The following is a 12,749-nucleotide window of genomic DNA, read 5'->3' as shown; positions in this document are numbered from 1 at the left end:
GAGACAAAATGTATCCACGTTTTATATAGCATTAAAAAAATAGCTCCTGGTTTTGTCACACATTCATTCTCAAATTCAAGATTTTTGAACCACTTTTAGGTCTTCCCAAATGGTCCAAATTACACCATCTGATAAAACGTTCACAATGTGTGCGAGTGGTAACGTAAAGTGGAAATGTGTAGGAGAAAAAAAAAAAAAAAGAGCACTGAGGAAGAAAAAACGTGGCGAGGAAAACTCAGAATGTTGAGCCCCGCACTCGCTGTAATGCAGGAGAGAGCAGCGGCGCTATCAATTTACACCATCACGGACAACACGGCCGCTTTGCAGTCAAAGACACCCACACACACGCACACACACACACACACAAACGCGCACACACAATTTCATTCCAACGTTTTCCAAAATGTAAATAAAAATAACACAATAAAGCCCTGGGATGTTTTAAAGAAATACAAACTATTACATGCAGGATGATTGACAGTTGAATTTGTCCAAACAAAATTAAAAAAAAAAATAATGAAAACAGGAGAATTCTTCTGCCCTTCAAAGTTGTCACATGAACAAAAAGCTGCACGGTTTCAGTCCTTTATTCACTAGAATATAGATCGATAGGAAATCAAAGGAAACTGCGATTAATGACAAGTTCAGTGAACTCGCTAGCCTTTACAAAGAGCACAAATGTTGAGATGCCTCATGGTGATGCCCTCTTCTCGCCCCAAAATAAATTACAGTTGCCAAAACCAAATGCACTGATCAAGTTTGTGGGGGTTTAGGGCTGGGAGTTGGTAGAGGGCCCGATGCAGAACAGCTGACGGGACAGACTGGTTGAATAGGCTCCAGGTTCTGGGGCTAGACGGTTGACCCTCAGGTTGTTGTGGCATCCGGAGAACGCAGGAGATGAGGGTTGGGGGGGGGCAACTGTACAGTGAATACAAAGGTCCTGAAGTAGAAACTGCAGTCTTAACATGTGCCATACTTTAAAATGTAGAGGAAAAACACCCTTTATGCTCATCAATATGATGAGCAGAAAAGTCCCAAACCAAAGCTTTGAAGTCTTTATTTTTGCTAGTGGGGGGGAGGGGGGAAGCAGGGGAAGGAGGGAAACGTAGAGGAGAAACTCCAACACAACAGGAGGAGGAAGAGGAGGAAAGGACTCCATTGATGACGCAGATTGGCTGGTGGGAGGGGAGACACTCCGGCACTGGTGTGATGTGGGGTGGGGGTGATTATTTCCTGGAGCTACACTTCTAATATCCAAAAGTTACTGGTCTGGAGGGACCACGTTGGTCAAAAGGGGTGTCCGTGGAGATGCCTGCAGAAAAAAATGCCTCCAAAGTGGCATTTCTGCAGGCCGTCTCGAGGGGGTGGCGCTATGTGCTTCCCGCAGTCTGGTTCTCTGCTCCCTCTGAATTAGCTGCAGGTGGACAAAATGGCCGCAGTTAAAGAAGGGGATATTTGTGCAAAAAGGACGATGAAAAAAAAAAGGAGAGTCACTGACTCGTCGCAGCAGCTGAGGCCGAAGCGGACGCGCCTCCTTCCTCATCGCTGTCGTCCTCGTTGGATTGCGGCACTTCGGCCTCGGGGATGGTCGTCACGGGGGCTTCGGGCTCCTGCTCCGCGCGGCTCTTGAGTGCCAAAATCCGGTGATGCAACGCCGCCGCCAGCTGACCTACGTCCTTGGAACTACCCTGAGGAACACAACAGGATCATTGAGCAGTGAGGCATCTTTGGAGACAACAGCATTAAGGCGTGAAATTTTGTTCCATTCATTGCTTTGATTGAGTGTGGGTGTTCATGGCTTACGCCGGTCTCGACCTATGGATCTAACGTCTTAAGAAGTGTTTTTCACACAAAAGATTTACTGTAATTATGTATTTACAACCATTTCAGTAACACAGCACTCGTGTAGAGATCAGTCAAAAGGGGGTGAAATTTTTCTGCGGTTCAATTATGTGGAAAGTAGCACCATCTGTTGGCCAAACTAAAAGCCAGTATTTGTCAGTCTCACCTGTTGCATTTGCACGGTTACGCTAAACTAGTTTGCGCCTCTTCCTAAGTAAAGTACTCAAGGCAAGAAATTGCTCCCTTTGTTTAGTTATGGCCAAGAAGTGTTTTTCATACAAATAGTTATTGTAATTGTGACTTTACTGCTGCGGGAGCATAATTCAGGAACATATTACGGTTAGCTGACTTTCATCAAGTTTAGGTTAATTGACTGCAGGGGGAACAGAAGTCAGGTATTCCAAATTAAAAACTTATTTTGTAAAAGGGATCCTTACAAGCCATTGTTGTTGTACCGATCTTGTACTTTGACTTGCGAGTGCAGAGTTGACGTACAGTGGCAGTGACGAGACTCACTTCACACCGCGCAGCAGTTTGCCAGATACAATTCCTAACCACTTCTTCAGACTTCAGTGTGTTTATTGCCACTCCCAGCTGAGGTTGAGTTTCAAACTCATCATAAAACAAAGAATGGCGACTCGTGTATTTAAAACCTGAATGCTAACACTAAATTGCATCTGTATTGGGGTGCTTACACCCTTTCACAACTAAATGAACACAGTGCAGTAACATATACAGACAGACAATACAACAGTACCCACTGTCATACATTCTTTATCCTCTGCATAGAATGACCAATATTAATGATGCACTGATGAGAATGTGGAGACCGACGTCTGTAGCACCTCTCCAACCAATCAACAGCTTGGTAAAACGCACCGATATTAGGAAGACCTTGACCCCCTGGTCTTCTGTGTCTGTGGCGGTGACCCGTACACTCTTGTCGCTTGCCTTGTCCACCTGCATCTGGGGCCAAAGTTTAGTGTTGAGGATCAACCGGAGGCTGCCCTGGGTCCTCATCACTGGTAGGAGGCAAAACAAGACCTTGTTTGGCCATCAAACATCTTCAACCGTGTCCTGTCAAACGCGTAGCTAATTGCACACACTCATTTTGCTTAAGTTTACCTAGACGCGACTGTAGCGTGCCGTCGTCCGTCGACGCCATGTCATTGAGCCTGAGTAGGCCCCGCCCTCGCTCTATCCACGACTGTGCCGTCTTCTCAAAGACATACAACTTGCACTGCATCTGAATTTTGTGACAAAGCAAACTCACTCGATGCGCCAAAATGTCCAATTAACCCTCGAAAGTACCTGTAAAACATTGCTTTCTGATTCTTCCCCGGTTTTCACGTCCACTTTCTCTAAGATGCACTTCTTGGCTGTGGCTTTGGTGTAGGCTGCGGCAGATTCCTCCAAAGACTCTGACACGCTGTTCAATGCTGAAAAGAGTGCACGCTGTCAGGTGTTGAGCTGGACAGTTGATGTTGAGGGTTTTGAACAGTCACTACAAACCACTCAAAACGTCACTTTTTGACCACAAACAAGAGGTGACCAGGAAAGTCCTTTTATGGTGTGTGTGTGTGTGGAAGAGGAAGATATATGTAAATATCTCCACTTACACACTTTGTACAATATTTATTTGTGCTGTGCAAAGTGCCAGCTCTCGGGAATAAATTGCCACACATAAAATTAATTGTCTAAAATGTGACTTGTGCTGGGCCATGGCCACTTCTTATGAGCCTGCCAGAGGATGTGTATCGATCATATGCACAAGGCAAAGCGCACAACACTTAAGGTGTCAAGCACAATTTGAACGGCCTTGAGTGAGTTTCATTTCTGATGTGAGGCCATTTTGCAGGATCCCCTGTGTTCCAAGAGATGGCAGATGTGTAATGTAAGGGGAAGTATAGCACACCTGTAGTTAGCCTTAGCTGGTCCAAATCATTTGATACCTTCCAAATCCCTTGTTAATGTCCATTTTCCCGCAGTTTTGAGTTCTGACCGCACACACGCACACAAACTACAGGACAATATATTTGGTCTAGTTGTTGAGTTAGGTAATGGATAGCGACGGGCTGGAAAGCCGTTCACAGGGCGAAATTCGCGACTGGTTGCAGGACTGTTGAAAGTTTGTTCCCCGCGGACTGCCTGTAAATTCAACTTCCTCTCAAGGGACCACAACGCCTTCTTTTTCCGAGATGTATTTTTGCAGTCCCAAAACCCACAACGAGAACATAAATCACTGCGTATAAGGCGGGGAGGGGGTTCGGTGGGGGTGGGGGATAGTCACCCTTCTCTGCGGTGGCCTCCTGTGATGGGAGCTCTGAAGCCTCTGGAACCTCTTTACTATCATCACTGGGGGCCTCGCCCTTGGGAGGACTCTAAGCATGGGAGAAAAAAAATGACACAGACACATGGGAAATTAGGGCATTGTCCAACATGGCTGACTATACAAACAAGCTGTCCGCCCTCACCAAAACTCGTTCAGACATGTTCTGCCCAAACACAAATTTCGCCCCGCCGTCTGCACTGTTTGTGGCATTATTTGAACTGAAAAGACAGAACAGATGAATGGATTTATGCAACAACAACAATAATGATGATCATCATCATCATCAAGACACAATAAGTGATAATACCTTGGGGTAGAGATGTACTGCAAGAAATAATTGGTGCCCTCTGATTGACAGTCTCCTGGACTGCAGTCCTTTAACTTTTCTTCTGTACTGTTCTGGTCCACCTGGGAAGAAGGCACAGGAGGAATCACTCGCTTCTGACCATCCTTCAAGACCCAAGTCTAAAATGGAGTATAAACATACTTTGGAAAAACATTTTTTTTTAAATAACCCAATCCGCCTTAATTTGAATTCAGCAGAGGCCTGATAGTTGGATGTCTCTTAAAAAAAAATGATGCTGATCGATGACTCCGTGGCACGGGGTGAATCGCATCGTTTTCCCTCCCCCGTTCAGCTGAGAAAACGGTCAGCACCGACAATCTTGTTGTGCTAAAACTTTTCAATAACTACGACAGCCCATCAGGACTGTTGCCGCACACAACTGGAGGAGCAACTGATTGTGTTGAACGCTTCTTACCTAAATTCATCACCAAGTTCTGTTTAACACAACACCCCAACTTCATTGGAATTGGGTTTGTAGTTTGTAGTGTAGCGTGTGGGAGGTCTCAACGCGAGGGAGGTGGTTGTGGCTCACGAGAACCCACCTTTGCTCTGTCTTTGATATTCTGACCAAATACAAAAGAATTTGCTACGTCTCCTTCCTCCTTCTCGGTTCCTCCTTCATCTTTGACGTTACTCGGGCCGCGTTCCTCATTTTCGTGTTTCTGAAAAGAGCGGGAATGAAAAACAAACTTCACAACTGGGACTGGGGCGAAATAATTTCCCGGATTTGCCTGCAAAGGTACCAGTGATGTGTTCGGGGCGGCTGAGTGCTCTGTGTTGTTCAGGAAAAGGGACTGGGGTGCGGAAGGGCCGTCTGACGACTTCTTCACTCCGTTGGTTCCGCAAGTGGAGTCTGAACAGAAGGATAACTTGTAAAGTCGACAAGCGTGTGCAAAGATGTCAGCCAAAGTAACAATGACGTTGCGGCAGGTGGAGGAAATGTGATTTATACAATACATACTGGATTCTGTGTGGGATTTGGGGGGCGGCGCTTGAAGAACCGCAGGGCGGAGAACGCTGCGTTGTTGCTCTTTCGGTTTCTGACTCGGGACGCCTGCAAGAACAAACACGAGTGCTTTTAACTCAGAAGATGAGTTTCCGTGCTAAAAAATGTTTCTTGATTTGAATTAAAATCCAAAAGCCTGATTTCCACCGAGAGGAAAAAACTGCGACACTTGGGTATGAATGTGGGTGGGTGGAGCTAAACACTGCTATTAGTTGTTTTTAGAGGATTTTAAACCTTTTCTTTAAATTTTATATGTTATTTTTATTTTCGTTGGCAAAGCTTGCGAGTGACCATTTCATCTGGAACGTTGCATTGCCATTCACAGGCAACTCAACATGTATTTGATAGCTATTACAAAAAGGTTACAAATAGTGTTCCTGCAGTTGACGAAATAAAATACTGCCCGGTCACTATTTGTGAATTCTTTTTGTACCATTTTGGAGGGAACCAAGTGGCTTAAGGCAACATGCAGCACAAACCTGAACTGGGCGCCTGCCCGTGTATGAGAGTCGGCGGCTTTAGTCGGAACCCAACTGGCTTCTCCTCTGCCGACGCCCGAAAGCAGGTGAAGGGACGAAACATAAAACATACATCGGTTACATCACAACTTCTGTTCTTTTGCACCTCTCTGAGCCACTTGAGTCTGTTACCACAGCAACACTCTCAGTCATTTATAACATTTTCCTCTGTTCAAGCCAATGCTAATTTTGATTCAACATTTGTCTTGAAATGTGGCAGTGATCCAGACACCGAAGACAGAAAGAAAAAAAAAAAAAAAAAACACAAGCTGTGGTTCGGTTCTTTTAGTCATCTTGACCCTTTTGCCCTGTTGAGAAAACATTTTGGAACTGTTAACGACAAGTTTTGCTTTTCACTGATCTGCCAAACAACTGACAAGTGTAATTTGGTAGCTTGGTGTTGAAGCGCTGTCGCCATGGGTCGAAGTACAAACCATGCTGTCGTTTGTCTACTTTTTGAGACTGTGAGCTCAAAAAATAGCCACCCACCTAGTTGTCCTGGTAACACCAATATCAGAGGGTGAGTAGTGGCTAATTTACATGAGATGGGACCTCCCCCTCAAACCTGATACATTTCCAGTGCGGGATAGAACCGAAATTGTTGAACCGATCTGTTTTCTCAGTTTTAAAAACCCACATCTCGCTCAATGGGTCAGATAAGGGTTGATGGGAGCATTCTTCCCCCGCTTCATTATTGATCGGGGCCCTTTTTTTTAAAAACAAGAAGTCATTGCGAAAGCTCACCTGGCTCAGAGTCAGAGTTCCCAGTAGGAGACTGGCAGAAACTGGGGGGCATGAATACATTGTTCTTGGGAACTGCAAAGGAGTCGTGAGAAAGCCTCAGCATACAAATCAACTCTGTGTGCTACAAGCAAAACAGCAACAAAGTTGTTACCCGAGTGGAGCGGCGGGAATGATGAAGTCCTCTCCCTTTTTACTGGAGGAAAGTAGTTTGTCTCGTCTTTATCTGAATCTGACAGATCAAATCCGATGAATAATTTTGTCACATTGGCAAAGCAATCGGCCTCTTTCGACGTTCGACTTTACCTTCTCCATCCTCTGCACTTGAGCCCTCTGCAGATCGCTGTAAGATACACACCAAGCTTAGTTTGAAACAATCTCAAGACAAGGTCAGCTTTATTAAAAGAATACAAACAAACAAAAAAAATCTTACCAGCTTAAAAATATACAATAATTTGTCATTTGAAAATTTACAACCGTGAACATCGCGGGCAATCGTGACTAAAAGTGAAATATGTGCCTGAGAAGCCCTCTGGTGGAGCCTTGTTTATACTTCAGTCAGTGGTGAGGAATGTGCTTAGCGCCTTCTTCAAAGGCGTTCTTATTTTAGCTCGCAGAAAGCACTTTATCATCGTTATAGAAGCACTCACCTTCTGAGTTTTGTCTTTTTGGAAAACAAATACAGGAGGCGCTATAGCAGGCTTGTCTGTCGGGAGAAAAAAAAAAGAAAAAAAAAAGACTTTAATCATCCACATACAATGACAATGATGTATCCACACTGCGCATCAACAGTGGGGTTCAGTTTAGGATGGCAACATTTCCATTATAAGGGTACTGATGGACTCAACTCTACTTTGGAGGTAAGAGGGGTTATTTTGGGGTCAAATTTGAAATATTCAGAAGCAGCCCCCCCCACCCCGTCATTTTAGTAGTTTTCAAACAATTGTATAATAAGAGCACAAATGTGACCCCGAAACAAAAACAAACCAAAAAATATAAATGTCCTGGGTGTCAGCAGTCTATCGCATTTGTCCACATATTGATTGTCAGTTTCTCCCCTTTTTTGGTTCAATTGTGGTTTATTGAATGCTCAGTCTATGCGTTCATTTTTTTTTTTTCATTGGGAAGATTTCCTCAATCGTAGATATCAACTGGTCCTTTTAAGCCTCCGTAGGAACCGTGGGGGTATTTGTGAAATTCATCACAGCACTGGCTTTTGTCAGTGGATTAATAAAGTATAAGTAGCAAAGATAAACCTCAATTGCATCTGGTTACGTTGTGCTAATAAATCATGATGGCGGTTCAGATGCTGATAAATGGACCGTTAAGAAGACACCATTGGGCACCTGTGCAGAATCTCCTGTTATTTTATTATTATTGTACTTGCAGTAGTGTGGAACTGCAGTACATCGTAACAAGAGCAGCCTCAAATGCTTCATTTGCGCCGCCACTCACCGAAAACCAGTTGTGTTTACTGGCGGGATAAGAAAGATAAATCCAAGGGTCGGCTATTGATTTAAAGTTGCGTAGGAATCTGGGTGATGGTTTCAAGGCATGGAAATGACGCCAAGCCTCAAAAAACACAAGGCAGCCCTTTTATATGTCCACAGCGTCCATCCATTTCCATTTCAGAGAAGTGCAACTTCAAGATGGTAGTGTCAAGTGAAGTGTATGGCACACACGTTATTTTTAATGTTTCCAATTCTATTGCGTTAGGAGGAAAAAAAAAATAAAGGACGACAGTCAGGGGTAAGTACGTGCCTAAAAGAAGTCAACAACCATTTCAACAGTTTCAAACAGCAATAAAATGCACCCTATGAGAACCAATAGCAGAAATTCTGCCGATGTTACTCTCAGAATGACATAATGCACTTTTGTACCACAGCCACAAATTAACATACTGTATTGTTGAATTAAAGCTGCAAACAGATCCAGCACACAGTGAATCAGAGAAATTACTCGCCCCAAAAACTCAACTCGACGAGCGCAGAAGGAAGATTATTGGCGTGAAGAGCAGTGTGGGCAGTAGTGTGGTTGAATGGTTAGCATGTTGGCCGGCCTCACAGCGCAGAGGTGCAGGGTTCGATTCTAGGCCCCGGCCTTCCTGTCTGGAGTTTGGATGTTCTCCCCGTGCCTGCTTGGGTTTTCTCCGGGTACTCCCGTTTCTTCCCACATTCCAAAAACGTGCATGTCTCTTTCTTTGTCAGAATTAGGAATGGCATAACATTTAAGTAGTGTCGAGATTAACACACATATATATTAGAGGCTGTTAGAAGCACAGCAAACATCCTCGTAAACACAACGACATTGCATGTCTATTTGTGTGTGAACTGCATTGGTATCAGGTAACAACAGCATCTCTTTCCAAGTTATCTCATTTGGATTGATGGACTAACTCGAGCATCCTCCAGAGGCCATCCAGTAAATAGACAGAGCCACCCAGTTGTACGGCGATGGTAAAGGGGCGAATAGTGGAACATCGCTCAGGGTTGTGACGGTTCCACAAACGTCTTTGGCGACACTATTGACACCGCACGCTGAGCGTAACCAGAAGAACTCTTGAGGCGGAACATTTAGTCTCCAAGACAGATAAGAATAAGTCAGACGACTTTACCCGCCTAAAAGAACGTCAACTGAACCCCCAGCCGGCCGTTGACAACATGGGGGGGAGCAAAAAAAAAAAGGTCTTAAGTACCCACTCGCACAGGCGACCTGATATGTACTCGCTGGTTTCACATAAAGCAACACTTACAACGACAATATACTAGCAAATAAATATGAAGTGTCTATTATGTCTGCATAACAAACTGGCTATGAATAGCCGGGTGCTAGCATTGTGCGATAAAACCGCTAACTACAACGTTAGCATTCGAGGGCGTTCCGAAGCTTTCCAGCTATTAGCCGGATCCAAAGCCTTTAGCCGCGTTAGCTTGTTTGCTAACAGTGTAGCCTTGGAAACGCCGGGAAGCACTCGTGCGACTTCAACCGGCACCCAACAAGCCGCCGGCCTGTGTCTTATCATCCTCTAGCGAAGTACAAACGCCGCTGATGGCGCCGATCGGAAGACGGCAGTGCGTGTTTTTGTGTTCCTCTCTCTCCCCGCTACACACGGCTAAGCGACTCACCTTCGTTCGCCAAGTCCGCCATTTTACTTCGACGCACACACACCCACAAGCCACCGCGCAGATAAGACAGGCGCAGGCCGGGAGAGGGAGCGCTCACTCGGCCGCCGTCGACGAGCTCTCGCGTCCCGCCTGCATCTGCATTCGTCTGCTTTCGTCTGACTGCGTCTGCACTCGTCGGCCTTCGTCGACGAGCTCACGCGTCCCGCCTGCATTTGCACTCGTCGGCCATCGTCTGCTTTCGTGTGAGCGCCACAGCAGAACAAAATTATAAATAATACAATCCAAATGAAATTAGTTTAATTATGTCATCCTTCCAAAATTCTATACAACCCTTATTTATATACATTTTTTTTCTTGCTGATGTCAATATTATTTATTTAAAATTATTTCGATGATTCTTAGCACGTCTGCTTCATATTTTCGAGGTTTGTGGTTCAAATACTTGCATGGATTTCCAAAAATAAAATTAAACAAAAGAAACGAACCCAAAACAACAATTGGTTCTTATAGTTGTGGAAATTGCACAGGTTTAAATTGTACAAATTTAGTTCACACCGCTGAACCACTAGAGGGAGACATTTTTAAAACTGAGGGTTTGTCTCTTCCAGTCAGGGCGGGTCACTTTATTCGGAACCAAATGAGATCCAACGTATTAAAATATAGGGCAATTTTGCACAATATATCATGATAACTCAACAAACAACTTCCTCAAAAACACAACTTCTTTCCTAGGTTTATGTAACCAAGACGGAAAGTGACTGGAAATAATGAAAAATACCACAAATCATTCTAAAATCTACATTTAAAAAAAAAAAAAAAACACGCACACACAATTATTAGCGGCAGTGTGTTAGTTTGACTTAATGAATGAAAAACAAATGGCCACTTTTGGGGAACAAATTGTAATGTGAGAGAACACTGTCTCATTGTTCACATTACTATGAGGACAAAGTAAAGCAAGTCTTAAGTGCTGAGCAAGCACGCACGAAAAAAATAAACACACAAAAAAAAAAAAAAAAAACCTTGCAAAGCTTACGTGATTGCTCAAGTTTGGTAAAAAGAGAACCAATACAAACAAAACCAAAAATGACATTTCACAAGAGTTGACATTGCGCAAAGCCAAAAGGCCCCGAAGGCTTCCAGAAAGAATGAGACTTGACATTTTCCTTCAGGCGCGACCACAACAAGCCGCCGCTTGTGTTTAGTGCTTGTCTTATCTTCTGTCAGGAGAGCTTGCTTTGTGTTTGGAACCGTAACACTTTATTTTTTTCTTTTCCCATCCATCAGCACGATGCCAGCGTCTGCAGCATTAAACCTGACAGCAAATTCTCCCTTTCATAAAGACATTAAATCTTAATGCAATGTGTTCTTGGAGTAACGTGCCACATTTCTGTTTCTTGAATAGTATTTTGTTACAATGGTGTTGTTTGTCAAAGACAATAAATCAACAAAACTACAAAAACAGTGAAACATGAGCAAACATTTAAAATTAACTAGCTTCCAAATGAAACTATCAAAACATGACTCATGAATAATCTCTTGAATTCTTGAAAGGCGGCACCAGCACAATCATCCATCCATCCATTTTCTAATCCATTTATCGTCACAAGGATCGTGGGCGTGCCGGAGCCTATCCCAGCTGTCTTCGGGCAGTAGGTAGGGTACACTTTGAACCGGTTGCCAGACAATCGCAGGGCACACATAGACGAACAATCATTCGTGCGCACTCTCACACCTCAGGACAATTTCGAATGTTCAATCAGCCTGCCATGCATGTTTTTGGAATGCGGGAGGAAACCGCAGTACCCGGAAAAAACCCAGGCAGGCACGGGGAGAACATGCAAACTCCACGCAGGAAGGCCGGTGTCTGAATCAAACCCTGCACCTCTGCACTGTGAGGTCGACGCGCTAATCGGTCGACCACCGTGCCGCCCTCAGCACAATCAGTCCATCTAAACACGGTCTTGCTAGAGGTTAACTTAGGAGCTGCCTTCTGGTTATAATTCTTGATGAACCTTCTATCAAAACTGGCAAACCCCAGAAACCGTTCCAATTGTTTCCGGGTTGATCGTGAAGGCCAATCTCACAGACGTGAGCTAGGAAGGGTTGAATTTGGTAGGAAGTCATTAGCACAGTCGTAGGGGCGACGAGGTGGTAACGATTGAGCCAGATCTTGACTAAACACCTTCCTAAAATCATGATATTCTGGTGGCACTGGGTCTAAAATAGCTGAAACAACAAACACAAACTGAACATGTCACTATATAGCTAAGCATTATTCACACAACTAGCTTGCTAACTATCTTGTTGACTAGCTTAAAACTAGCGGATGGTTGTTCGTCTCTGTGTGCCCTGCGATTTAACAAAAACAAATAAACTAAGTCTGTAAGGCGAGCCTGGGAGCAAACCGTGTCTGATGTATTACTGCTCCCTTTCACCAAGAAAAATGGAGCTGTTGGAAAAATTATTGTTCTTAATATGAATTTAATGGTTGTCGGGAATCAGCCGTGCTGCTTTTTATTTGTCTTTTCTTTTAAGTGTCTTTGTGCATACGATGCACCACAGTACATTTTCACTCATGGGCATCTATGCCTGCAGGGAAGATGTGTTCTTTGCGGATAGGTGCACTGCCAAAGTCAACATGGCACTAAAACAATGTTGGGTTGTCGGGAATGAGTTATGACGCTTTGGCCCGTGCCCAAACCCCGTCGGCGGGGGACCATCGAATCCCGACAAAGCGTTGTCGCCACTAAGCTGTCGGTAATTTTTTTGATCATGCACTCGCAGGGGTGGAGATAATCATCATTTACTCATTTGGCTTCTGCTTCACTGACTTTGC

General features: G+C 44.3%; 1 protein-coding gene across 1 annotated transcript; it reads right to left on the bottom strand.

The window, feature by feature from the left end:
* Positions 1-569: 569 nt before the first annotated feature.
* On the bottom strand, positions 570-10,006 carry ranbp3b (RAN binding protein 3b). The gene is made up of 17 exons (XM_019856874.1): positions 9,911-10,006; positions 7,436-7,491; positions 7,092-7,128; positions 6,940-7,017; positions 6,789-6,860; positions 6,006-6,071; positions 5,482-5,574; positions 5,264-5,373; positions 5,063-5,182; positions 4,482-4,582; positions 4,317-4,392; positions 4,133-4,223; positions 3,154-3,281; positions 2,968-3,088; positions 2,722-2,864; positions 1,499-1,688; positions 570-1,414 (listed from the first exon to the last, which is right to left on the bottom strand). Exons 1-17 carry the CDS (start codon positions 9,930-9,932, stop codon positions 1,371-1,373), a joined length of 1,548 nt encoding a protein of 515 aa, XP_019712433.1. The 5' UTR covers positions 9,933-10,006; the 3' UTR covers positions 570-1,370.
* Between the last annotated feature and the right edge of the window lie 2,743 nt (positions 10,007-12,749).

This window comes from Hippocampus comes, unplaced genomic scaffold (genome assembly GCF_001891065.2).
Source record: "Hippocampus comes isolate QL1 unplaced genomic scaffold, H_comes_QL1_v1.1 scaffold105, whole genome shotgun sequence".
Classification (NCBI taxonomy): Eukaryota; Metazoa; Chordata; class Actinopteri; order Syngnathiformes; family Syngnathidae; genus Hippocampus; species Hippocampus comes.
Note: the sequence above shows the minus strand (reverse complement) of the source record. Positions and strands in the feature narration are given on the sequence as shown.